The sequence below is a fragment of the Salarias fasciatus genome, chromosome 5, assembly GCF_902148845.1.
Source record: "Salarias fasciatus chromosome 5, fSalaFa1.1, whole genome shotgun sequence".
In the NCBI taxonomy this organism is placed as follows: domain Eukaryota; kingdom Metazoa; phylum Chordata; class Actinopteri; order Blenniiformes; family Blenniidae; genus Salarias; species Salarias fasciatus.
Window position 1 is genome coordinate 5,733,446 of NC_043749.1, and position 24,059 is coordinate 5,757,504.

Below are 24,059 nucleotides of genomic sequence, written 5' to 3' on the forward strand. Positions count from 1 at the left end.
GAACAGATGTTTCCTACCCAGGACAAAGTAAAAGTCCTGCCCGAGGCCTTCCGTAAGCCAAAGAATCACCACATGAACACCACAAAGCATTTGAGCTGCGAGGGGTCAACTGGTCCTTTTTATCAGGATAGAAAAGCCTCCTGCTCATGCAGTGAATTCATCTCAAGCTGAAGCGTTCAACTGGACAGATTCCTTGAAAAACTTCCCTGACCGGGAATCGAACCCGGGCCGTGGCGGTGAGAGCGCCAAATCCTAACCACTAGACCACCAGGGAACTCTGACTGCTGGCTTTGCCTTGTCATCCACGCTCAGTTGCCACAAGCTCAGGCAGATATATATATGATGTAGGGATGAAATGTTCATCTCAGCAAATTTCAAAAATGTGTTCCCTGACCAGAAATCCAACTCTGGCCTGTCCATCTGGGGACCAAATACTAACTACTAGAACACCAGGGTAGGGTGAGGGGTCAGCTAATCACAAAATTCTGCCCGTGGTTTTCAGAAGGACAAAACCTCACCACTGAAACACCACAACGCATGCATGGGAACTGTGAGGGGCCGACTGGTCCAATGATCAGGATTCAGATGCCACATGCTCAAGCAGGGAATTAGTCTCAAACTAAAACATTCAAATGAGATCATTTACAGAAAAAAACTTCCCTGACCGGGAATCGGACCCGGGCCGTGGCGGTGAGAGCGCCAAATCCTAACCACTAGACCACCAGGGAACTGTGACAGCTGGTTTTGCCTTGTCATCCAGATTTAGCTTCCACATGCTCAGACAGGATTTTCAGGCAAGGATCAAATATTCATCTGAGTCGATTCCCAAAACATGTTCCCTGACCAGAAATCCAACTCTGGGCCTGTCCATCTGGGGACCAAATACTAACTACTAGAACACCAGGGAAGGGTGAGGGGTCAGCTAATCAGGGTTTCGTTGCCACATGCTTGGTTTGATAATTGATGGCAAGCGGAAATGTACATCTGAGTGGATTTTCAACAGATGCTCCCTGCCCAAGATGAAATTTTTGGCCGTGGTTTTCAGAAGGACACAACCTCACCACTGAAACACCACAACGCATGCATGGGAACTGTGAGGGGCCGACTGGTCCAATGATCAGGATTCAGATGCCACATGCTCAAGCAGTGAATTAGTCTCAAACTAAAACATTCAAATGAGATCATTTACAGAAAAAACCTTCCCTGACCGGGAATCGGACCCGGGCCGTGGCGGTGAGAGCGCCAAATCCTAACCACTACACCACCAGGGAACTCTGACTACTGGCATTGCCTTGTCATCCAGATTTAGTTAACGCAAGCTCAGACAGATATCTCATGCAAGGATCAAATATTCATCTGAGTAGATTTCCAAAACATGTTTCCTGACCAGAAATCCAACTCTGGGCCTGTCCATCTGAGGACCAAACACTCAACCATTAGAACACCAGGGAAGGGTGAAGGGCCAGCTGATCAGGGTTTCGTTGCCACATGCTTGGGTTGATAATTGATGGCAAGCGGAAACCTTCATCTGAGTGGATTTTGAACAGATGCTCCCTACCCAAACAGAAAATTCTGGCCGTGATTTCCAGAAGGACAAATTCTAACCACTTGAGTGCCAGGGAACAGTCAGGGGCAAAGGCATCCAGTGATCAGGATTCAGACGCCACATGCTTGGACTCATATTTGATGTAAACCCAAAATATTCATCTGAGTAGATTTCGAAAAGATGCTCCCTGTCCAGGAATCAAACCCAGGCTGTGTACTTCCGAGGGACAACTCCTAACAACCAAAAATCACTGAAAGGTGAGGGGCCAGTTAGTCCGCTGATCAGGATTTGGATGCCACATGCTTGGCTGATGTCTGATAGCAAGCTAAACCGTGCATCCCAGTAGATTTCGAACAGATGTTTCCTACCCAGGACAAAGTAAAAGTCCTGCCCGAGGCCTTCCGTAAGCCAAAGAATCACCACATGAACAGCACAAAGCATTTGAGCTGCGAGGGGTCAACTGGTCCTTTTTATCAGGATTGAGAAGCCTCCTGCTCATGCAGTGAATTCATCTCAAGCTGAAATGTTCAACTGGACAGATTCCTTGAAAAACTTCCCTGACCGGGAATCGAACCCGGGCCGTGGCGGTGAGAGCGCCAAATCCTAACCACTAGACCACCAGGGAACTCTGACTGCTGGCTTTGCCTTGTCATCCACGCTCAGTTGCCACAAGCTCAGGCAGATATATATATGATGTAGGGATGAAATGTTCATCTCAGCAAATTTCAAAAATGTGTTCCCTGACCAGAAATCCAACTCTGGCCTGTCCATCTGGGGACCAAATACTAACTACTAGAACACCAGGGTAGGGTGAGGGGTCAGCTAATCACAAAATTCTGCCCGTGGTTTTCAGAAGGACAAAACCTCACCACTGAAACACCACAACGCATGCATGGGAACTGTGAGGGGCCGACTGGTCCAATGATCAGGATTCAGATGCCACATGCTCAAGCAGGGAATTAGTCTCAAACTAAAACATTCAAATGAGATCATTTACAGAAAAAAACTTCCCTGACCGGGAATCGGACCCGGGCCGTGGCGGTGAGAGCGCCAAATCCTAACCACTAGACCACCAGGGAACTGTGACAGCTGGTTTTGCCTTGTCATCCAGATTTAGCTTCCACATGCTCAGACAGGATTTTCAGGCAAGGATCAAATATTCATCTGAGTCGATTCCCAAAACATGTTCCCTGACCAGAAATCCAACTCTGGGCCTGTCCATCTGGGGACCAAATACTAACTACTAGAACACCAGGGAAGGGTGAGGGGTCAGCTAATCAGGGTTTCGTTGCCACATGCTTGGTTTGATAATTGATGGCAAGCGGAAATGTACATCTGAGTGGATTTTCAACAGATGCTCCCTGCCCAAGATGAAATTTTTGGCCGTGGTTTTCAGAAGGACACAACCTCACCACTGAAACACCACAACGCATGCATGGGAACTGTGAGGGGCCGACTGGTCCAATGATCAGGATTCAGATGCCACATGCTCAAGCAGTGAATTAGTCTCAAACTAAAACATTCAAATGAGATCATTTACAGAAAAAACCTTCCCTGACCGGGAATCGGACCCGGGCCGTGGCGGTGAGAGCGCCAAATCCTAACCACTAGACCACCAGGGAACTCTGACTACTGGCATTGCCTTGTCATCCAGATTTAGTTAACGCAAGCTCAGACAGATATCTCATGCAAGGATCAAATATTCATCTGAGTAGATTTCCAAAACATGTTTCCTGACCAGCAATCCAACTCTGGGCCTGTCCATCTGAGGACCAAACACTCAACCATTAGAACACCAGGGAAGGGTGAAGGGCCAGCTGATCAGGGTTTCGTTGCCACATGCTTGGGTTGATAATTGATGGCAAGCGGAAACCTTCATCTGAGTGGATTTTGAACAGATGCTCCCTACCCAAACAGAAAATTCTGGCCGTGATTTCCAGAAGGACAAATTCTAACCACTTGAGTGCCAGGGAACAGTCAGGGGCAAAGGCATCCAGTGATCAGGATTCAGACGCCACATGCTTGGACTCATATTTGATGTAAACCCAAAATATTCATCTGAGTAGATTTCAAAAAGATGCTCCCTGTCCAGGAATCAAACCCAGGCTGTGTACTTCCGAGGGACAACTCCTAACAACCAAAAATCACTGAAAGGTGAGGGGCCAGTTAGTCCGCTGATCAGGATTTGGATGCCACATGCTTGGCTGATGTCTGATAGCAAGCTAAACCGTGCATCCCAGTAGATTTCGAACAGATGTTTCCTACCCAGGACAAAGTAAAAGTCCTGCCCGAGGCCTTCCGTAATCACCACATGAACAGCACAAAGCATTTGAGCTGCGAGGGGTCAACTGGTCCTTTTTATCAGGATCGAGAAGCCTCCTGCTCATGCAGTGAATTCATCTCAAGCTGAAACGTTCAACTGGACAGATTCCTTGAAAAACTTCCCTGACCGGGAATTGAACCCGGGCCGTGGCGGTGAGAGCGCCAAATCCTAACCACTAGACCACCAGGGAACTCTGACTGCTGGCTTTGCCTTGTCATCACCGCTCAGTTGCCACAAGCTCAGGCAGATATATATATGATGCAGGGATGAAATGTTCATCTCAGCAAATTTCAAAAATGCGTTCCCTGACCAGAAATCCAACTCTGGCCTGTCCATCTGGGGACCAAATACTAACTACTAGAACACCAGGGTAGGGTGAGGGGTCAGCTAATCACAAAATTCTGCCCGTGGTTTTCAGAAGGACAAAACCTCACCACTGAAACACCACAACGCATGCATGGGAACTGTGAGGGGCCGACTGGTCCAATGATCAGGATTCAGATGCCACATGCTCAAGCAGGGAATTAGTCTCAAACTAAAACATTCAAATGAGATCATTTACAGAAAAAAACTTCCCTGACCGGGAATCGGACCCGGGCCGTGGCGGTGAGAGCGCCAAATCCTAACCACTAGACCACCAGGGAACTGTGACAGCTGGTTTTGCCTTGTCATCCAGATTTAGCTTCCACATGCTCAGACAGGATTTTCAGGCAAGGATCAAATATTCATCTGAGTCGATTCCCAAAACATGTTCCCTGACCAGAAATCCAACTCTGGGCCTGTCCATCTGGGGACCAAATACTAACTACTAGAACACCAGGGAAGGGTGAGGGGTCAGCTAATCAGGGTTTCGTTGCCACATGCTTGGTTTGATAATTGATGGCAAGCGGAAATGTACATCTGAGTGGATTTTCAACAGATGCTCCCTGCCCAAGATGAAATTTTTGGCCGTGGTTTTCAGAAGGACACAACCTCACCACTGAAACACCACAACGCATGCATGGGAACTGTGAGGGGCCGACTGGTCCAATGATCAGGATTCAGATGCCACATGCTCAAGCAGTGAATTAGTCTCAAACTAAAACATTCAAATGAGATCATTTACAGAAAAAACCTTCCCTGACCGGGAATCGGACCCGGGCCGTGGCGGTGAGAGCGCCAAATCCTAACCACTAGACCACCAGGGAACTCTGACTGCTGGCTTTGCCTTGTCATCCACGCTCAGTTGCCACAAGCTCAGGCAGATATATATGATGTAGGGATGAAATGTTCATCTCAGCAAATTTCAAAAATGTGTTCCCTGACCAGAAATCCAACTCTGGCCTGTCCATCTGGGGACCAAATACTAACTACTAGAACACCAGGGTAGGGTGAGGGGTCAGCTAATCACAAAATTCTGCCCGTGGTTTTCAGAAGGACAAAACCTCACCACTGAAACACCACAACGCATGCATGGGAACTGTGAGGGGCCGACTGGTCCAATGATCAGGATTCAGATGCCACATGCTCAAGCAGGGAATTAGTCTCAAACTAAAACATTCAAATGAGATCATTTACAGAAAAAAACTTCCCTGACCGGGAATCGGACCCGGGCCGTGGCGGTGAGAGCGCCAAATCCTAACCACTAGACCACCAGGGAACTGTGACAGCTGGTTTTGCCTTGTCATCCAGATTTAGCTTCCACATGCTCAGACAGGATTTTCAGGCAAGGATCAAATATTCATCTGAGTCGATTCCCAAAACATGTTCCCTGACCAGAAATCCAACTCTGGGCCTGTCCATCTGGGGACCAAATACTAACTACTAGAACACCAGGGAAGGGTGAGGGGTCAGCTAATCAGGGTTTCGTTGCCACATGCTTGGTTTGATAATTGATGGCAAGCGGAAATGTACATCTGAGTGGATTTTCAACAGATGCTCCCTGCCCAAGATGAAATTTTTGGCCGTGGTTTTCAGAAGGACACAACCTCACCACTGAAACACCACAACGCATGCATGGGAACTGTGAGGGGCCGACTGGTCCAATGATCAGGATTCAGATGCCACATGCTCAAGCAGTGAATTAGTCTCAAACTAAAACATTCAAATGAGATCATTTACAGAAAAAACCTTCCCTGACCGGGAATCGGACCCGGGCCGTGGCGGTGAGAGCGCCAAATCCTAACCACTACACCACCAGGGAACTCTGACTACTGGCATTGCCTTGTCATCCAGATTTAGTTAACGCAAGCTCAGACAGATATCTCATGCAAGGATCAAATATTCATCTGAGTAGATTTCCAAAACATGTTTCCTGACCAGAAATCCAACTCTGGGCCTGTCCATCTGAGGACCAAACACTCAACCATTAGAACACCAGGGAAGGGTGAAGGGCCAGCTGATCAGGGTTTCGTTGCCACATGCTTGGGTTGATAATTGATGGCAAGCGGAAACCTTCATCTGAGTGGATTTTGAACAGATGCTCCCTACCCAAACAGAAAATTCTGGCCGTGATTTCCAGAAGGACAAATTCTAACCACTTGAGTGCCAGGGAACAGTCAGGGGCAAAGGCATCCAGTGATCAGGATTCAGACGCCACATGCTTGGACTCATATTTGATGTAAACCCAAAATATTCATCTGAGTAGATTTCGAAAAGATGCTCCCTGTCCAGGAATCAAACCCAGGCTGTGTACTTCCGAGGGACAACTCCTAACAACCAAAAATCACTGAAAGGTGAGGGGCCAGTTAGTCCGCTGATCAGGATTTGGATGCCACATGCTTGGCTGATGTCTGATAGCAAGCTAAACCGTGCATCCCAGTAGATTTCGAACAGATGTTTCCTACCCAGGACAAAGTAAAAGTCCTGCCCGAGGCCTTCCGTAAGCCAAAGAATCACCACATGAACAGCACAAAGCATTTGAGCTGCGAGGGGTCAACTGGTCCTTTTTATCAGGATTGAGAAGCCTCCTGCTCATGCAGTGAATTCATCTCAAGCTGAAATGTTCAACTGGACAGATTCCTTGAAAAACTTCCCTGACCGGGAATCGAACCCGGGCCGTGGCGGTGAGAGCGCCAAATCCTAACCACTAGACCACCAGGGAACTCTGACTGCTGGCATTGCCTTGTCATCCAGATTTAGTTAACGCAAGCTCAGACAGATATCTCATGCAAGGATCAAATATTCATCTGAGTAGATTTCCAAAACATGTTTCCTGACCAGAAATCCAACTCTGGGCCTGTCCATCTGAGGACCAAACACTCAACCATTAGAACACCAGGGAAGGGTGAGGGGTCAGCTAATCACAAAATTCTGCCCGTGGTTTTCAGAAGGACAAAACCTCACCACTGAAACACCACAACGCATGCATGGGAACTGTGAGGGGCCGACTGGTCCAATGATCAGGATTCAGATACCACATGCTCAAGCAGTGAATTAGTCTCAAGCTAAAACATTCAAATGAATAGATTTTCAGAAAAGCTTCCCTGACCAGGAATCAGACCCGGGCCTCAAAAAAGAGATCTCAGAGCAAAAATGGTTCCCCAGGTTGAATAAAATAGCCTCTGAAGCACACAAGCAGTAACACAAAGAAACTATCAAAATCACCGCAAGATCTTCATCCGTCAATTATCTCCAGTAATTGTGTCTGAAATACATTTAGGGTTTAACAACTGAGTTATTAGAAAAATGTCCAATATCTGATTAACATTTCCTGTCGGCCTGATTGTGCAATTTGCACATAATGCTCTGATAATTGGAATTCACAAAGAATTTTGTGCAGATGAGCATTACAACACTTGATTCAACATTTGTAGAAAATCTCCACCTGGGCAATGGTTTTAATAGAGAGGAGTGAACAAAGACTAATCAAAGACGAGATAATAACCTACCCTTTTGTTGTCATATGTTTTTAGGTGGATAATATCGTAGTCTGAGAAGGCCCTCCATGTCTCAGTGAACAGATCTCCATAACTATAAAAACTCTGAGAAAAGACACAAAGGAAACAAATAAATGTTTATTCAAAATGAAAGAAACAGAGGAAGAAAGCAATTTAGAATTCAAATCAAATGCCGAATCACTCATACTCTGTTCTGCCCTTTGAAAAGAGAAGTCCCTTTTTTTTCTTCTCTTTGTCTCCTTTTTTGAACTTCAAAGAGATATGAAATTCAGGATTTCATGTGCATTGAGAGTTGCGTGATGACAGTTGTGGTCGCTGCTGTCTTTTATACTGCTGAGCACTCTTGTCTTTACATCAACCTGAGCGGCTATGTTTCAAATAGTGCAGTGTGTGTTGATCGATATCCACAAAATAAAATAGGGTCGTCACATGTAAATTAAAGCTCACACTGCAGCAATCAGACACTCACCGTGTCCCACATGACAATGTTCATATCCGAGCTGAAGGAGTTGTTGATGTGCTGGGAGATGTAGAGGTTGACAAAGTCACAAAAATGGTGGTACATATTCACCCCTGTGAGAAAAACCCAGAATGAAGATGTGAAGATGACAAAAGCGAAAATATGTACATGTGTTGCACTGCTGAGATATCTTCAGAGGAAAATGGAAAAATGAAGCAGCCCTGTGTAATCTGTCTCCATGCCATGAGTGTGAATGTGTGTATTTGTGAATACTGTATCCAGTCTTTTAGTCAGTGTTCAGCTGCAATCCAACACAACTGGAAGTTAGACACAGACAGTAGAAAAGATGGATATATACATGGACTAACTGGTTCTGGGCTGTAACCAAACAACTATTATCAACAATGACACCCACTTCATATCTGTTTAACTCACTTTCTGTCACTCTGCATGGGTGCTGCTGTGCAAGAAAACTGAGCTTGACACTTAATTTTCAACATGTTGTTTTGACTCAGCTATCAATCTAATACAGCTTGTTATCTGGATTTGAGGCATCGTAACAAAACAGAGAGGGTGTCTGCTTCTGAAGTATACTCATCACACAACTCCTTTATTCTGTGTTGTCCACGTTGATAAAACACAGATAACTCAACAGCTACAGGAGAAATTTCATTTCATAAATTTAGGTTTCAATTAAAATTGGATGTTGAGATTTTAGCAATTTTTGGTGATAATTATTTGACTTGGTGAAAATACAGACATTTTCTTCACTTTACGCCACAACAAAGGCAAACTTTGAAGTTCAAATTTAAAGGTTATTATTTCACTGTTTAACCAGTACAGTCCAGATAAAACTGGGCTGTTTGTGGCTCCTAAACTAAAGTCGGTTTGACAGTTCTGCGTGAACGTCTGGTTGAAAACTCTATCAGCATGCTTTTCAACTCCCACCTCTGGGAGAGCTTCTCTCATATCCCGAGGGAGGCTGGGGACATTGAGTCCAAGTGGACCATGTTCTCCACCTCCATTGTTGAAGCAGCTGCCCGGAGCTGTGGTCGTAAAGTCTCCGGTGCCTGTGGAGGCAACCCCCAAACCCGGTGGTGGACACCGGAAGTAAGGGATGCCGTCAAGCTGAAGGAGTCCCATTGAGCCTTGTTGGCTCGTGGGACTCTAGATATAATGTGGACCTGCAACATGCACTGGGGTGGTTCGCAGCCGAACTAATTAAATTTAAATAAAAAGAAATCAACAAAAAAAAAAACAAGGATTTGTAAGTCAAATAAATTGTTCTTTACCAGCATCAAGCTTCATGAAAACTGTTGGTTTCTCAATTATGAGGTCACACTGTCCACCCTCGATTGGATTAAAGTCCAGCTCTGTGAATGTTTGGAGCTCAGCATACCTGCAACAACAACATATGACTGAGAACATAGCTACAGAAACAGCCCACTTCTCCAAAGACATACTACATGAAACCAGGCTAAGCTGTATTTTCAACTCAACTAAGAACAGTAAACTTTTCATTCTAAATGCAGAAAGTCCAGATTGAGAGGACAGATGAAGGCACTGCTGCACCAACAGGAAGAAAGACATCGAATAAAATTAAAATAATCTTCCACAATCACATAAATGAACTTCAAGAGGAGAGTAATGGGATGACATTTATCTAACCAAAGCTATTATTGAAAATACATTTACAAGATTTAATGGGGAAAAAAACATCACACATCAAATTACCCGTGAAGTAAAACATATTAACAATCAGAGCTTTTTCTCCTTTTATTCCCAACCAGAAATAGTGATCAGATCCATAATCATTTATGTGGCTTTCTCCAGTTTAGGGTTGTGTTGCGCTGTAGCCACGCAGGACCAACACATGCAACCACACACTGACAATTACAAGGAATTTAGGCCATCAATTGACCTTATTAAAATTTAAGTGCAAAATTCATGATCCAACAAGCATATCTACGGTTGATTGAGATGTCTCCCGCCTCACCATGACTGCAGAGGGCTCTTGTGGTCCCCCTCAGCGGCGAGTGCTCTCTTGTTTAGTCTGCAGTGTCCACCGATCTCACCCGCCTGAATGAAGTCCTCTTTGTATCTGTGACATAAACACACCCCGCTTTTAAGGAAGTCTCATCAGCGAAAGGATTGATTTTTTTTTGTTTCCCACATCCTAAATTGCACAGACCTTTCATGGCTCCTGCGTGGTTTCCGCAAGTCGAGGTAAAGATTTGTTGCCTTACAGAATCTAGTGTGGCTGCTGCACCTTAACGACGATTGGCCCTAGGAGACAGGAACCGTATTTAATGACCTTAAAGAGTGTGAGACTTGTCTCAAAGCTAGAGTCTCCAAACTTCTTTTGAACATCAAAATTATTTCCTTTCCATTGTTTCCAAACTTCACTGTGTCTATTTCTACCAGCTGTATTTTCCTGTTGACTCACAGGGCCCGTGGGAACTAAGGAAATGAGCAGCCTTACCAACTTGCTGGCCTTGCAGAGCGTTTTAAGCTCGGAGAGTCGCTCCTGGACGTAGCCGAAATCAGCCTGCTTCCAGAAGACCTCCTGTGCTGCAGTCAGTGAACGGGCCCTGGCAGAACACACAGTCAGCTGTTGAGATTATCCATATCTAAACGCACTCGGCTTCAAAACACAAGAAGCTCTGGAGTACCATGAAGAGTCAGCCCTCGTGCAGACGGGATAGCTGAAGCGTCTTTGTGGATCACAATTCTTCTCATAACCCCAGCAGGCAGGCAGATCTTTCAGTGCTTCCTGTTGTAAAAATATAAAAGTGTTAATATATACCAGCCAGAGAGGAACAGAGGCAAAATCCAACCCATCACTCTAAAACACAGTTTTCAACAACATTGTTCTTAATTAGTACAACTGTAATTGCAACTGTGAAATAATTTTACATGCACTCGAACAGGATGCATGATTTTTGGAAGCTTTATTAACATTTGTGCATTACCTGTAGTTACTAGACAACAGCAACCAGTACTTCTCTGTGGAACAATCATTCAAAACTGCTCCTCGGAGAATTCTCCGTCCCAGCTATTAACGATTTGTCATCTCTCACCTCACAATAAGACTATGCCCAATTTGAGTTTGGCAGGGGGAAAACCTGCATGGAGTTTGCAGGTTTTCTGTGTGCGTGCATGGATGTTCTACTCCAGAAACATGTAATTGAAGGTAACTGTGTGAATGTGAGAGAGATGGACTGATGGCCTGTCCAGAGTGGACCGTGCCTTCTGCTACGAATCGGATGAAGCAGCATAAAGGATTGATGCATGTGTTGTTATTGTTCTCCCTGAACAATGTCAACAAGTTCCATGCCGTTTACAGTGAAATATAGTAAATTACCAAAGAAACTATTAATCCAGCATGCAGCTAAGTTACATTACTTAAAGGCTGTTACTCATACTGACAAAATCTGCATCTTACTTTAAAAGGACACAAAGGGTCCAGGCGGCACTGCTTGGCGACCTTCTTGTTGTTGTAGAGGAAGTACGGTACGTGCTCCGGCGGCAGGGACAGCTTGCTGTAGTCGAGCGGCGGCGTCGGTGGCTTGTGGCTCTCCTCAGCCTTCTCAGCAGTGACCGCAACGGAGGATAAAACTATGCCAAGTGCTACCAAGAGCAGCATAGTCAGTACTGCACAGACATGTGAAACCGTCAGGTCTTCTTTGCAGCACCCTGTGAGGAAAAACACAGAGAGAAAACTCAGCCTCTGTAATTTGGGTTAGACGCCGAATGCCACAGTTTACAAGCATGAGGGCACAAGGCATGCAGGGGTGTGGGAATGCAGCTCCTGGCGGATCTGAGCTCCGCTCAAACAGAGGTCCTGCAGCAGGAAATATTTCTGACCTTTTTCCGTCTGTTGTCTGAACAGTCATGACTGAGAATGCAGGGGCAAATGAGAAGCGCTGGCTGGTAATAAAGGTGAGCTATGCAGAGCTGGCATTTGAAGCAAAGACATTTTTTCCATGCTCTGGAATCTGATGACTGAACGTTGTTTGATAAAACAGTAACTTCGGGGAGTTTGAAATGTTCCATGGTTTAAAAGAGAATTAGTACAGAAAAAGTACCTGTGCTGCAGGTTTAACCACAATAAAGATAGAGCCTCACATCAGAGGCACACATTTTCACAAAATTTTGTTAAAGGATGTTGCATTGGCCGGGAATCGAACCCGGGCCTCCCGCGTGGCAGGCGAGAATTCTACCACTGAACCACCAATGCATGTACACAGTGAAACAATGACGTCATAATTCTATATAGAGGAAATATGAGCGACTTACATTGTATGCAGCTATATTTTTTCCTTTGTTCTCAATAATAAGCTGAATTAAACCCCTTCAGAAGCACCTCCTGAGTAAAAGCTGCATTTTGCATCACTACTTCGTTTAATTATGTCTTTGTCATGACTCAGAATTACTTTAACAAGCAGTGATTTTCTGCAATCCCCATCAAATGATTCTTTTCGTGTTCAAATCATGTTTTCGTGGAGCTTTCAGATGATGAAGCTTATTATTCACTCATCATTAACTCTGACCTGTTCAACTTTTAGCTAGCTACGCCTCAAATAGCTCGTTGATTTCTTTAATACTTCACGTTAAATCTGCAACAAACGTGTGAGAAAATATAGAAAATGACGCTTTACCTACTGTTTTATCCGTCAGAGGGGAAGCGAAGGAAAAAAATCGGGTATTGGAGGATAAGCGGTGTGTGAAACGTGTTCATGTTGCGGCTAACGTTCAGGTTTAGTTTCTCCAAAGAGGTGTTAATGAAGCCAGAACTGCACAGGAAACATGTTCAAATCCCTCCAATCCCGGGACAAACCCTCCAGGCAGAGGTAAAACCTGCATGAGAGCGCGGGAATGAGGCTGAAGGCTGCAGAGAGAAGAAGAGGAGGGAGACAGTTTACCTGATGCTCAGCCTGCTCTCTACACACTGATGAAGCCGGCGGTGGTCGCCATAACACCGGAAACCTCACGTCGGCCTGCAGTACCGGGTGGTGACCACCAGGTGGGGCTGCAGACCACATATTACTATAATCAGAGATTAATTCTGACTGAATGTAAACATTTCTGCAGAAAATATCTTGTGCGTATGAAGAGTTGCTATATTTCCATTTGTGTATGCATATCACATTTTCCAGTATGAAATTAGTTTTGTGAATAAACAAAAGTCCACATTTGCATCAGAGTCTGTTTATGTGTGCACTAATTTGTATTTAAATATGTGCATGTTTGCATGCACACATTTGAATACAAATGGCTGTGTCTCTGTCATGTCATGTTTGTAATACGGTTCCTTCTTTCTGTAGTCAAACTTGATGGTTGACTCGGCTGGACTCTGGAGGATGAAAAACCAAGCCGAAGGCCTTGAATTATAGTAACGGAGACGCACCTCATATCATTGCGCTGTAATGCTGGAAAAAGTAATTATATTACCCATTACTAAAATACTAAAAATAGTAAAGCCGTTAGCCATATACTCCCATCATTGGTCTTGACATAAAGCTCAATTCAACCCAGATATGCAAATTGGCTGGTGACGTCATCCAGAAAGTATTTATGGACTTGGCAACAATGTATCACTTTTAGATGACGTCATCATCAAATTTGACCTACATATGCAAATGAGCAACCATGCAAATTAGATGATGATGTCGTTTAGAATTTTCCTGACGTAAAAGTTGGCAACAATGTATCAGTTTTAAAGAAACTGTTTTGTTTTACAAAGCGCAATAAAGTAAATCATATTAACTTTATTGAGCATTTAATGTAAATATTACCATTATTTCACATTATGAACTTTAATTCAAACTATTATGATATTGTAATATGTATAAGACAACTCAAAACACTTGTTTCATTTCAGCTTTATTTATATAGTGCCAAAGACAACAGTCATTTCTCGGCACTTTTACAGAAAAATCCAGGTTGTGGACGACAGGAGAGAGAGCACAGAGTATTAGAGAGACACAGGTTGGCAGTGTTTGGCAAGTTAGTTTTAAAAAGTATTTGGTTATAGTTAGTAGTTCTTCCAAAAAAATAACTAAGTAACTGAGTTATAATATTTTAAAAGAAACTAATTACGAAGTAATATTGTATTACTGCATAGTATTGCGTGTTTGTATATATGAAAAATGTGGATCCTTCTTAATGGAACTTTAAGATGCATGCTCAATTATTTATTATAAAACTGAATAAATGATTAATTAGTTGAATGGACTCTTGACAGAATAAATTTCAAACAGGAAACATTACATTAATCTAAATTGTTCAAATGTTGCTGTGAATGAAACAAGACGCCAATCAAATTGGATTTGTAAGCATTTCTACATTTGTGAAAGAATAATAAATGTATGTCAATAGATGTCTGCACTTCTATTCAAAAGCTGCCTTTGAATGATCCAGGCTCTCTATGGCTGGTGCTCTGTCATGGAAACTTCTGTCGGCTTGAATCCTCGAATTGCAAAACATGGAACTGATCTGCTGGTCCGTCAGCGCAATTGACAAGATTTATTCACCAACAAATGCTGGTTTGGGAGAGCCAGCATGTCCAAACGTGACTGTTCCTGTGGGCTACTTGATGGACGCTTGGAAGATGTGGAAGTCCATGTGCCTAATGGGTCTTTCACTGGAGGATATTGAAGATATTTCCACTTTCGTACTGATTATAGCAGCACATCTCCTAATTGAACTCGAGGTTAAATGAATTCAAGTATTTAAATGAGTGAAACATACAAAAAAAGACCAGAGTACAAACTGTTGACAACAGACTTAAATACCTTTTACAGTGTTGGGATCACTGGAAATGTTACATTAATTGCACACCATAAAATCAAAACACGGCATTTTTTTTTCCACCACCCAAATAGATGTTTATTCATTTACATATGTATACATCTGAAAGTCCAGTCTTTAGGATTTCAATCACGGGTAACTCACCGCTCTACACCATATATAGTGATCTGCGATTTGAGGAGTTAGGAACAATACATACATTTTTTTCTGTACAAAGTTTTAATATAATATCTGTTAAACTATTCTGATTATGCATACAGAAATCGTGGATGAGCTTGAAATCTTAAAGTGCAAAAAGCGTTCACCATCTCATATGGTTAAAAACTGTGTATACAACAACATGTGAGGAAATCAGGAGAATTGTCCAATGGAGCCCCAAAGATTTGATATGAATGAGTGAATCTCACACTGCGGCTGTCCTTCATACAAGCCCTGGTGAATGCACGGAGGAGCAGACTCCCAACATCCCCATTTCAATAAAGGTTCATTAATTAAACTAAAACAACTATTTGATCGGGTGAAATAAAAAAAGATGAATGAATTTTCAGGTGACACAGTGATTAAACCTAAATTTTCTGATTCTCTTGTGACTAAGGTGTAAAACTGATTCGTGCCCCAGAAGAGCAAAACTGGTTTATTTCTGGTTCTGCAGCAATTCATCAATCTGAGTTTTGTACATGTTCTTCACGTCCTCCAGGTCCAGCCTCAGCTCCTCTGCTTCCTCCGCCTTTTCTCCGTACATCTGCAGGATGGTGTTGTGCCTCTGCTCCAGGTCCTGAAACGCAAAGTCACACAAGTTAAAAGAACAGCTACAAAACAGACCTGGCCACATCCAGTTGAAAGAAATCTTGACGTCCTTGCACTGCGTCACTCTGTACCTTGAGTTGAACTTTGAGCTTGGGGATGTCCTTCACCTTCTCCTCCATCTCGTCGTTCAGATTTGTGAGTCGGACCAGCTCCTCCGCCATGACGGAGCGGCTCCTTTCCAGGGTGGAGATCTCAAGCTGACCACACACACAAAAGTATGATTACAAACAGTCACAATAAACTGCTGACTTATCTAATCTTGAAATCGTTTTTAATTACAGCACCTGCAGCTGTGCTATCTCTCCTTCTCTCAGCTTGAGTTGAGACTGGAGGTTTTCTATGATGCTGGAGCCTCCAGACAGCCGGGCCGCCTCGTACAGGTTGGTGCCGCTCATTGACATGGACATGGTCATGTTGCCCAGAGACTGGTCTATAGACTCATCCTGTGAAAAGGTGAAACCGAGAGTCAAGCCTCTGTGCATGTGAAGGTTATCAAAACTGAGCAGTTTAACGTGCATGGAGAGCTGGGGCACCTGGGAAAGCATGGAGGTGTGCAGACCGGCGTTATCCGCCCCGCTGATGGAGCTGGAGCGAGACAGAGAGGGGGTGGAGGACGCCGGAGGCTCTCCGACAGAATGACTCATGGTCTTCCGCTCCTGACACGGCAGAATGAAAGCCAAGGAGTTTAAGCTGAATCAAGCAGGCAACTGGACTTAATGACTTGAGAAATAATTCTCCCCAACCAACCTTTTCTTTGAGTGCTTCTTGCGCCAGGTAGCACTTCTTCTTCTCTTGCTCCACCTTCATCTTTTCCATCTCCAGCTGGTTGGTTAGCAACAGCTGATGGAAGCAGAAGAAATGCACATGAGGAAGATGTTTCACACCGAGTGGGAACAACAGGAAAGGGTGGAAATGTACCTTTTCTTTTTTGGCCTCCTCGAGTAGTCGAGTGTGTTCCCCTCGCAGATTTTCCAACTCCACGTGTTCCCTGTACGGTAGTGACACACAAAGAAACGGAATGATTCACAGTGTGGAAATCTGTTTTTGTTTTTCCTATAGAACATGTCATTAAGAAACACGAAACAAAACAAAGTCAGGACATCAACGATAAAGTAACTGATTCCACGCGTCTTATTGATAAAATTAAAAACGTAACACACTTCAGTCGGCAGCTGATCAGGTAAAAAACCTTCAAAAACGAGATGAGACTTTCATTAATGATCAGCACATCGCATAAAGTTTTCAATGAACAACTTTGTTTGTTGTTAGTGATCAGCAACTTCTCAAAATGATCACACAGAGCCTGAGAACAGTCAGCTAAATATAGTCCACCACTAAAAGAACAACATGAAAAAAAAACCCAGCTAAAATGAAAAGGAACCGAGCCAGCCAGGAGTCGAACCTAGAATCTTCTGATCCGTAGTCAGACGCGTTATCCATTGCGCCACTGGCCCTGTGAGAGTCAACCTCCCTCCCACCCGCCACATGCAGCAGCACAAAGGCGCTGTGGTCACATGACTGCTTCTCATAGTGGGGGTTCCCCTGGGCCTCACACACACTCCGGGGGGGGGGGGGGGTCACACAACAAAAACACTGCAGGACCCATTAGCATGACAAGGACAGCTGCAATGGCAACATTATTCTCAACTAATCTGTAAAGTTTACTGCCACCCAGCAGACTTCAGCAATTCAACTTGTTTCAGGAAAAACAAAGCTGAAGCAGCTCACTTCTTTATCGCCATGACGCCAAGTGCAAGCACACAATGGAGCATCAAGTGAAAAAAGTACAATAAAATGAAGTGCAGTGCTTCCAAGAAATCTCTCAAGAAATGCTGAAATCAAGACGAGTTAAAAACTACAGCCTCAACATGTATGTCCTGCATCTGTTGCAGTAGCTACAGGACAAATCACAAGGGGAAATTTTCAATCAAACACTAAAAACAAAAACTACAGTTCAGTAGCCACCGGTAGCTATAGAAAGTAAATTCCCCAAAGAGCTTCCTGCGACGTGTGTTTAAATCATTATCATTTTGCACAGTTCAGTGGATTTTTAACTGGCTACAAAGTCATTCAGGGAGAACTCGTCCCACACCAACACAAAAGCAGTGCATCAGCAGCAGGCAGCACACGAATGAAACGAATGAAACATGGCTGCATCTTAAAACTCAACCTAGTCGACTTGACTTTTTAGGGGTGTAATTCATTACCGGCTGCTGTCGTCCTCCAGTTTCTCCCTCTTGTTCCTCTCAGTTTCCAACTGAGCCAGGAGTCGGGCTTTTTCTTGGCGCAGCGTGGAATTCTGGGATTCCAGAGAGGCCAGCTGTGACTTGATGGAAAGAAGTTCTTCCGCTGCCGATCGCTCCTTCTCCACAGCGACGGCCAGCTGCGCCTGGGCATCGGCTGGCGAAGCAAGCAGGGAGAAATGATTTCAAACTTTCAGTCGTGTGGTTTTACACTCCGATTGCTGCTCCGTATAAACTGAGAGATAAAGTTGTGCTCCTCACTGAGCCTGTCAGAGATGCTTTTCTCCAGCTTTTCCCAGGATGCCGTTTGTCCACCCAGCGAGGCCTGTAGGTTTTCAATTTGCCGCAGTAACGGCCGTGTGGCGGAGGTCACACTCTGGCTGAGCTCCTGGTTTCTGGTCTCTGCATCTTGAAGTCTCTGAATACACAGAAGAAATAACGTTGAGTGGCTGACTTCATCACGTCCATTTATTTGCGCTTCTGTGGCCACGTTTCATCATCATGTTACCTGCTGAAGCTCGCTGATCTCCTCCCTTAAATAATCTTCTTTCCTCGCCTGCTGCTGTTCGGCTCTCTGCAGAGCCAGCCTGAGATCAGCCACCTGTAGTTCCAGAAACAAAGGTGGATTTCAAGTAAAACTGAGAAATGCATGGAAGAAGAAAAAGAAAACCTCCAGTGTGTGTTACCTGGTTAGCCAGTACTTCCTGCTGAATCCTGGCCTCCTCCTGAGCCTTCTCCAGAGTCAGACTCAGCTGTTCTTTGGCCTGTATTTCCCTGCTCAGAGCTGCTTCTTCAGCCTCACTGGCTCTGCTGGCATTGACTTTGTGAAGCTCTGCTAGTTCCCTGACAACAGAGAGGAAGACTGTGACTGAAGAGCATGTCACAAAACGTACATGTTGGATAACTACGTGCCATAGATTAAGAAATCCAATGTCAAAAACGTGAGGTTAACTGGTGATCCTTTTACTGAAGACAAACAAGTGTTTCTCTCAATCTTAATCTTCCATTTTGAAACACGAGGTTTTTACTTGTAGGAGTTGTCCAGAGCGGCCTGCAGGCTCCGGCCTTTCTCCTGCTGCTCCTCAGACTCCAACTGCAGCCTGCTGAGCTCCTTCTCCTGTCGCTCCACCATCGTGTTCAGCCTCTTTATGTTCTCCCGGTGCTGTTTCTCCACCTCCTCCTTCCCATCCAGAACCTGGAACCATCAAACAGGATCATGATGACCATAGTTTGAAGACAAAAATATTTTCAAAAAAGCCCCACACATGATGTTTGACTCATGCAGTGTAGTTTCCATGTATTTTCATCAGCAAGCAAAAATAATAAAGCTGCTAACAAAAAAAACTGCATATTTAAAAGGCTGTTTCTGAAGCGCGGTTTATGTCGACCTGCTGCAGGTGCTTCAGCTCCTCCTCCTGCTCCTTGATCTTCTTCTGCTGCTTGGTGGTTCTCATGTCGGTGTCCTTCTCCTTCGCACGAAGTTTTTTAATGATGTTGCTCTGCTGCAGTTGTTGCTTGGACAACTTCTCACCTAACAGTGAAGAGACATGAGCAGGTACTCAGACATCTTCAGAACGCTATAGACACATCCACTTCCTTCAAGGAGAAATTCAAATAAATACATGAAGTCGCCAGTTGTGCGATTCATCACACTCCAATTGAGGTTAATGTGACTGATAACTCACCATCATTTGCTTTATGTAATATAAGGAAGACAATTATTGTCAGATATTCAATGTTAAAGTCACTGCTGAGCAATATGCAAACAATGCATTTAAGTACAGGCAGGCAATAAAACACGTCTTGAAAAATCTTGTGGAACAGAAACGGTGAAGCAGTTTTCATGCGGAGCCAGAAACTTGGTGATTTTAAGCAGCTGATTTGAAAAGTGTTGATATGAAAATTGCAAAAATGCCAACACATCACAAACTGTCTGAGTGATTCAGAGGGGAAAAAGGGATAAAAGCAGCTTCAGAATATAAGGCCGAGTATACAGCCGTGCTTTGAGAAGTCCGTGAGTGGGTCTTACCCTCTTCCAGCAGGCCTCTGATCTGCTCCTCCTTCTCTTTGATGATCTCCATCGTATCACTGGCGTTCAGCCTTGTAGAAAGCTCCTCGCGTAAGCCTTTTATCTCCTGTGCCACAGGAACATGACAGTTTCACGAATGAACGTTTTTACAGGGTTTTCATGTTCAATTAAGTTAAAATGATGATTGATTGGTTTTCAGCTCTACAAAAACTAATCTGATAGGAGTTACAGAGGTCACAGACAACTTACCTTCTTGGCTATGTCTCTCTCTTTACAGGCCAGCTGAGCTTTCCTTTCTGCATCGGCTATGCGCTGGGTGAACTCATCCTTCAGGGACTGGACAGTGGAGCTCTCTTCCTTCAAACTTATCACTTCACTGAAGGAGGTAGAGATTATCAAATGCAAAATACGAATACGGCCTCAGGAAAGACAGCGTTTAAAACCTGCACGCATTATTTATCATGCATGTGCAATTATTTTCAGTGTATTCTGGCAAGAATTTAATTCTACCTGAGCACTCAATCTACGCAGCACCAACAGCAACTGCATTGTTAGGATTATTTACTCTGTAAAGCAGCCATGAAAGGCTTACTCACTCTTTCAGGTTGTCGCACTCTTCCTCCAGCTTGGCCTTGTCTTTGCTCACAGAGAGCAGCTGTGACTCTCTCTTCTCCAGGCGACCTGAGAGCTCATCAATAGCCTAAACACACACCCACAACATGCTTTATAGTCAAAGAAATGTCTAATAATATCAGACACTGTATGACACTCCCTAATATTTGTATGATGTGTGGCAAAAGAGGTCGATAACCAATGAAAGGAAAGTCAAACACGTCAGCAACATTCCTTTCAAATGGTAATGCAATTGAAAAGTGGTTTTGCCAGGGTTTTTTTTTTTTCCCCCAATAAAGACAAGTTATAGCAATCAAACCATGAATACAGTTCAGTTCTATACAGCATGGTGAAGCATCTATTAACAGGCAATTACAACAGAATACAGCTGCTGAATTATGGAGGACTGGTAATTCACTCTATGAACAACAAAGTTTAACATCAAACTGAGAACGACACTGATTAAGAGCAATCATTAAACTCCAAACCACAACTCCCACCAAAAGAAGCAGACCAGGATACCTCAAAGAGCAAGACCGGATAAACTTCCAAACTGAATGTTCTGATTCTAATTACACAATTTATAGTCAAATTTAAATCTGTTGATCTGAAATACTCATAAAAGATTATTTTATCCAGTACGAAGCACTGCTGTGGAAGTCACAATCAGTCTGATTTCGAACTCTGTGTGAACCACATTCGTATGCCTGCATTGCTTGTAACTTGAAGAACTACAATAAACAAATCTCACTAAACAATCTGCAAACAACTTGAAGTAATTCACAGGATGTTCTGACAGTAATGAAAAGATGACGTCAAGATGCAAATAAAAAGAACTGATTTTCTTAATTGTTTTATCCATTATTATTGCAGTTATACTTTATTTTTCCTCTACTTTCAATTATTGGTTAAAGCAGGTTTCAATATTATCTCACTGTACACATTAGTTGAAATAATGCTGATGTGCACCTCATGGATTGGAGATAAAACTGTTTGGAGATTGAAGTAAACACAAGCTTCAGTGGACTGAATGGAATGATTGAATCTTTTAGAACGTGTTTAAATGTCACAAGTCGTGTCTTTATAAAGACAAAAGCAAATATAAGGGAAACACATACAGTGAACAAATATTTACATTCAAGCGAAACAGGAATTCAGTGCAGGCTTTTACCTTCTGAAGCTTCAATATTTGCACAGTGGACACACTCTTCATCTCCTCAGTGATTGGTGGTGTGGTGGGTTCACCAGCGTTGGAGACAGGATCAAATACTGCGACGTTCAAGTCAGACTCCTGCTCTGTCAAATCCTCCGGCTGCTCGCTATTCACGGGCGTCGCGCTCCGTCCACTCTCCTCCATCTCATCCAGCGACTGCTCCCTGGTTGTTTCTGAGCATCCCTCGTCTTCAACCTCCTCCTCCTCACATGCCTTCTCCACAGCATCATCTTCCTGTTTCTGGCACGGCGCTGTCAAAGGGGCGGGTCCAGCGGTGACGGAAGCGAGGGTCCGGCTTCCGGGGATCTCGTCGTCTGAGTTGACCTCGCTGACGCTCCGGCTGTCCAGTGACTGGACGCTGAATGAATCGATGCGCTCAAACGCATCTGAGGAGGAACCGCAGCTCTCAGTGAGCTTGGGGTAATCCTCTAGTCGGGCAAAATCTGCACAGGTGGAGGCAGTGAGGAGCTGGAAGGAGCCCTGCATTAGGTGAAGGCCAGTCTTGCCCTCCCCAGTTTCTTGTCTAGAGCTGGCTGAGCTCTCACTCAACACACTCTCGTGGTCAAGCACTTCAATGTCACTAGTGGTGGAGGTTCCTGAGGAGAAAGCGCTGACTGGAGGTGAAGGGGTGTCATTCTGACGATCCTCCACCTTTGAGTCTTTATGCTCAAGGAGTACAACCTTAGAGGATGTGGTGGGTGGAGGGTCGGGGGGAGCGGCGGTCTTTGGAGCAGGAGGTGGATGTTCAGGAGAATCTGGAGAATCTGGTGAATCCTGCGCTGTCTGAGGTTCTGATGGCGTCTCTGGCTGCTCTGCTTCTGGGTCCGCAGAAATGGTGGCATCAGCATCTGTCGCCTCGCTCTTCGTTGTACCATCCAATCTAGTTGGAGGGTCAGCGGGAGAAGAGGGAGACACTGGCTGAAGGAGGATGGTTTCTGGACACGGGGCTGCTGGTGAGGACTCAGCCTCTGCAGGCTGGTCATCAGCAGTTGTCTCATCGTCGTGACTCTGGTCGGCAGGTCTCTGAAGCTCTACATCCTTTTGGACCACAGCCTCGTTGATTTTCTTCTCCTTCTCTTGAGGCCGCCTTTGCGATTTCGTGGGGGGGACCGACACCACCGGGGCTTTGGGGACAGCAGGTACATCTCCAGGAGACAGAAAGGCACTGAAAAAGTTTTCGGATTCATCCACAACAGTACGAGTGACAGGAGTAGTGATAGCCTCTGAGGAAGGAGGAGGAGTGGTGGTCTTCTCTTCTATGGGCGCTTCCCACTGTGTCATCCCCCATCCTCCACTCAGGGAAAGCTTTCCCGGTAATGTGACATCTGGTAGAGAAGATATGAGTTTTAATCTTTCGTCTGGCTGCAGCTGTTCATCTTAGCATTAGTTTCACACGCGACTTACCATTGTAGGGCATTACAGTTGTGTCCGCCCATTGGTCCTCTTCTTTGATGTCCAAAACGCGGTCGATGGACTTCTGAGCTTGCGTTAAAGCTTGCTTGGCAAAGGTGGACAGGTGAGACGCGTTGAACCAACTCATCCTACTTACTGGGCTAGCTAGCAAACACCAAGTTCAGAGTCTGTAACGCGGCTATTACACCGATTTTACCGTCCCGTCACCAACACTGTCACTTCACCAACCACTTCATGTTCCTACGAACCAGCAATTAATGTTCCACAAGTTCCTTCCTCAAATATTTACTCACAGAAAGCTCTCACATAGGCAGTTAGCAAAGCTGGAACTTTAAGCTCTGGAAGTAGCAAACTCACGCCGAGAACTGCTAAATTTCAACACGTCATTCATGTAGAAACGCAATGATTCCTCGTACGGCACCCAGAACTCCACCGGAGACGTGACATCAAGCGTCATTCCATGGTTATTTGAGGGGTTTTTCGGCTTCTCCGCTCCGCCGTCATCGTTTGTTTTGGTCGCTCTCAACTTGTAGCATGGCTAGCGTTAGCATGCGCGCGACTTCCTGTCCACGTCTCACCATGACGTCATGTGGTTTTTCAGAGCCGAATGCTTCACGCCCACCTTTAAATCCGCATAAATCCTCCCGGGCAGGTACACAAGATCAATTAGAGCATGTTCACGGCAGAATCCGTGCGTATTTTAGTCCTTCAACACATAAACC

General features: G+C 44.6%; 2 protein-coding genes and 14 non-coding genes across 16 annotated transcripts in view; all 16 read right to left on the bottom strand.

Moving 5' to 3' along the window:
* The window catches only part of eogt (EGF domain-specific O-linked N-acetylglucosamine (GlcNAc) transferase), a 29,757-nt gene extending 16,604 nt beyond the window's left edge, over positions 1 to 13,153 (bottom strand). The window contains exons 1-9 of the mRNA XM_030091756.1: positions 13,133 to 13,153; positions 11,653 to 11,903; positions 10,880 to 10,980; positions 10,690 to 10,798; positions 10,399 to 10,493; positions 10,204 to 10,308; positions 9,500 to 9,606; positions 8,217 to 8,320; positions 7,739 to 7,831 (exon numbers count right to left, since the gene is read on the bottom strand). Of these exons, the coding sequence (XP_029947616.1) occupies positions 7,739 to 7,831; positions 8,217 to 8,320; positions 9,500 to 9,606; positions 10,204 to 10,308; positions 10,399 to 10,493; positions 10,690 to 10,798; positions 10,880 to 10,980; positions 11,653 to 11,853 (915 nt within the window). The 5' untranslated portion in view covers positions 11,854 to 11,903; positions 13,133 to 13,153. The remainder of the gene's footprint in view (positions 1 to 7,738; positions 7,832 to 8,216; positions 8,321 to 9,499; positions 9,607 to 10,203; positions 10,309 to 10,398; positions 10,494 to 10,689; positions 10,799 to 10,879; positions 10,981 to 11,652; positions 11,904 to 13,132) is intronic.
* On the bottom strand, positions 203 to 274 carry trnae-cuc (transfer RNA glutamic acid (anticodon CUC)). Its single transcript has one exon. It is a non-coding gene; the product is annotated as a tRNA-Glu (tRNA).
* Positions 657 to 728, bottom strand: trnae-cuc (transfer RNA glutamic acid (anticodon CUC)). The gene has a single exon. It is a non-coding gene; the product is annotated as a tRNA-Glu (tRNA).
* trnae-cuc (transfer RNA glutamic acid (anticodon CUC)) lies at positions 1,200 to 1,271 on the bottom strand. Its single transcript has one exon. It is a non-coding gene; the product is annotated as a tRNA-Glu (tRNA).
* On the bottom strand, positions 2,100 to 2,171 carry trnae-cuc (transfer RNA glutamic acid (anticodon CUC)). Its single transcript has one exon. It is a non-coding gene; the product is annotated as a tRNA-Glu (tRNA).
* trnae-cuc (transfer RNA glutamic acid (anticodon CUC)) lies at positions 2,554 to 2,625 on the bottom strand. Its single transcript has one exon. It is a non-coding gene; the product is annotated as a tRNA-Glu (tRNA).
* Positions 3,097 to 3,168, bottom strand: trnae-cuc (transfer RNA glutamic acid (anticodon CUC)). Its single transcript has one exon. It is a non-coding gene; the product is annotated as a tRNA-Glu (tRNA).
* trnae-cuc (transfer RNA glutamic acid (anticodon CUC)) lies at positions 3,988 to 4,059 on the bottom strand. The gene has a single exon. It is a non-coding gene; the product is annotated as a tRNA-Glu (tRNA).
* Positions 4,442 to 4,513, bottom strand: trnae-cuc (transfer RNA glutamic acid (anticodon CUC)). The gene has a single exon. It is a non-coding gene; the product is annotated as a tRNA-Glu (tRNA).
* trnae-cuc (transfer RNA glutamic acid (anticodon CUC)) lies at positions 4,985 to 5,056 on the bottom strand. The gene has a single exon. It is a non-coding gene; the product is annotated as a tRNA-Glu (tRNA).
* On the bottom strand, positions 5,437 to 5,508 carry trnae-cuc (transfer RNA glutamic acid (anticodon CUC)). Its single transcript has one exon. It is a non-coding gene; the product is annotated as a tRNA-Glu (tRNA).
* trnae-cuc (transfer RNA glutamic acid (anticodon CUC)) lies at positions 5,980 to 6,051 on the bottom strand. The gene has a single exon. It is a non-coding gene; the product is annotated as a tRNA-Glu (tRNA).
* On the bottom strand, positions 6,880 to 6,951 carry trnae-cuc (transfer RNA glutamic acid (anticodon CUC)). The gene has a single exon. It is a non-coding gene; the product is annotated as a tRNA-Glu (tRNA).
* On the bottom strand, positions 12,377 to 12,447 carry trnag-gcc (transfer RNA glycine (anticodon GCC)). Its single transcript has one exon. It is a non-coding gene; the product is annotated as a tRNA-Gly (tRNA).
* Positions 13,154 to 15,383: 2,230 nt separating the features above from the next.
* Positions 15,384 to 23,464, bottom strand: tmf1 (TATA element modulatory factor 1). Its single transcript, XM_030092075.1, has 17 exons — positions 23,329 to 23,464; positions 21,883 to 23,249; positions 20,696 to 20,799; positions 20,349 to 20,475; positions 20,100 to 20,205; positions 19,459 to 19,601; positions 19,099 to 19,265; positions 18,757 to 18,913; positions 18,579 to 18,671; positions 18,332 to 18,488; positions 18,035 to 18,227; positions 16,746 to 16,815; positions 16,575 to 16,667; positions 16,361 to 16,483; positions 16,112 to 16,270; positions 15,899 to 16,024; positions 15,384 to 15,795 (listed from the first exon to the last, which is right to left on the bottom strand). The coding sequence occupies exons 1-17, from the start codon at positions 23,462 to 23,464 to the stop codon at positions 15,655 to 15,657; spliced, it is 3,462 nt and encodes a 1,153-aa protein (XP_029947935.1). The 3' UTR covers positions 15,384 to 15,654.
* trnar-acg (transfer RNA arginine (anticodon ACG)) lies at positions 17,209 to 17,281 on the bottom strand. The gene has a single exon. It is a non-coding gene; the product is annotated as a tRNA-Arg (tRNA).
* Positions 23,465 to 24,059: the final 595 nt, after the last annotated feature.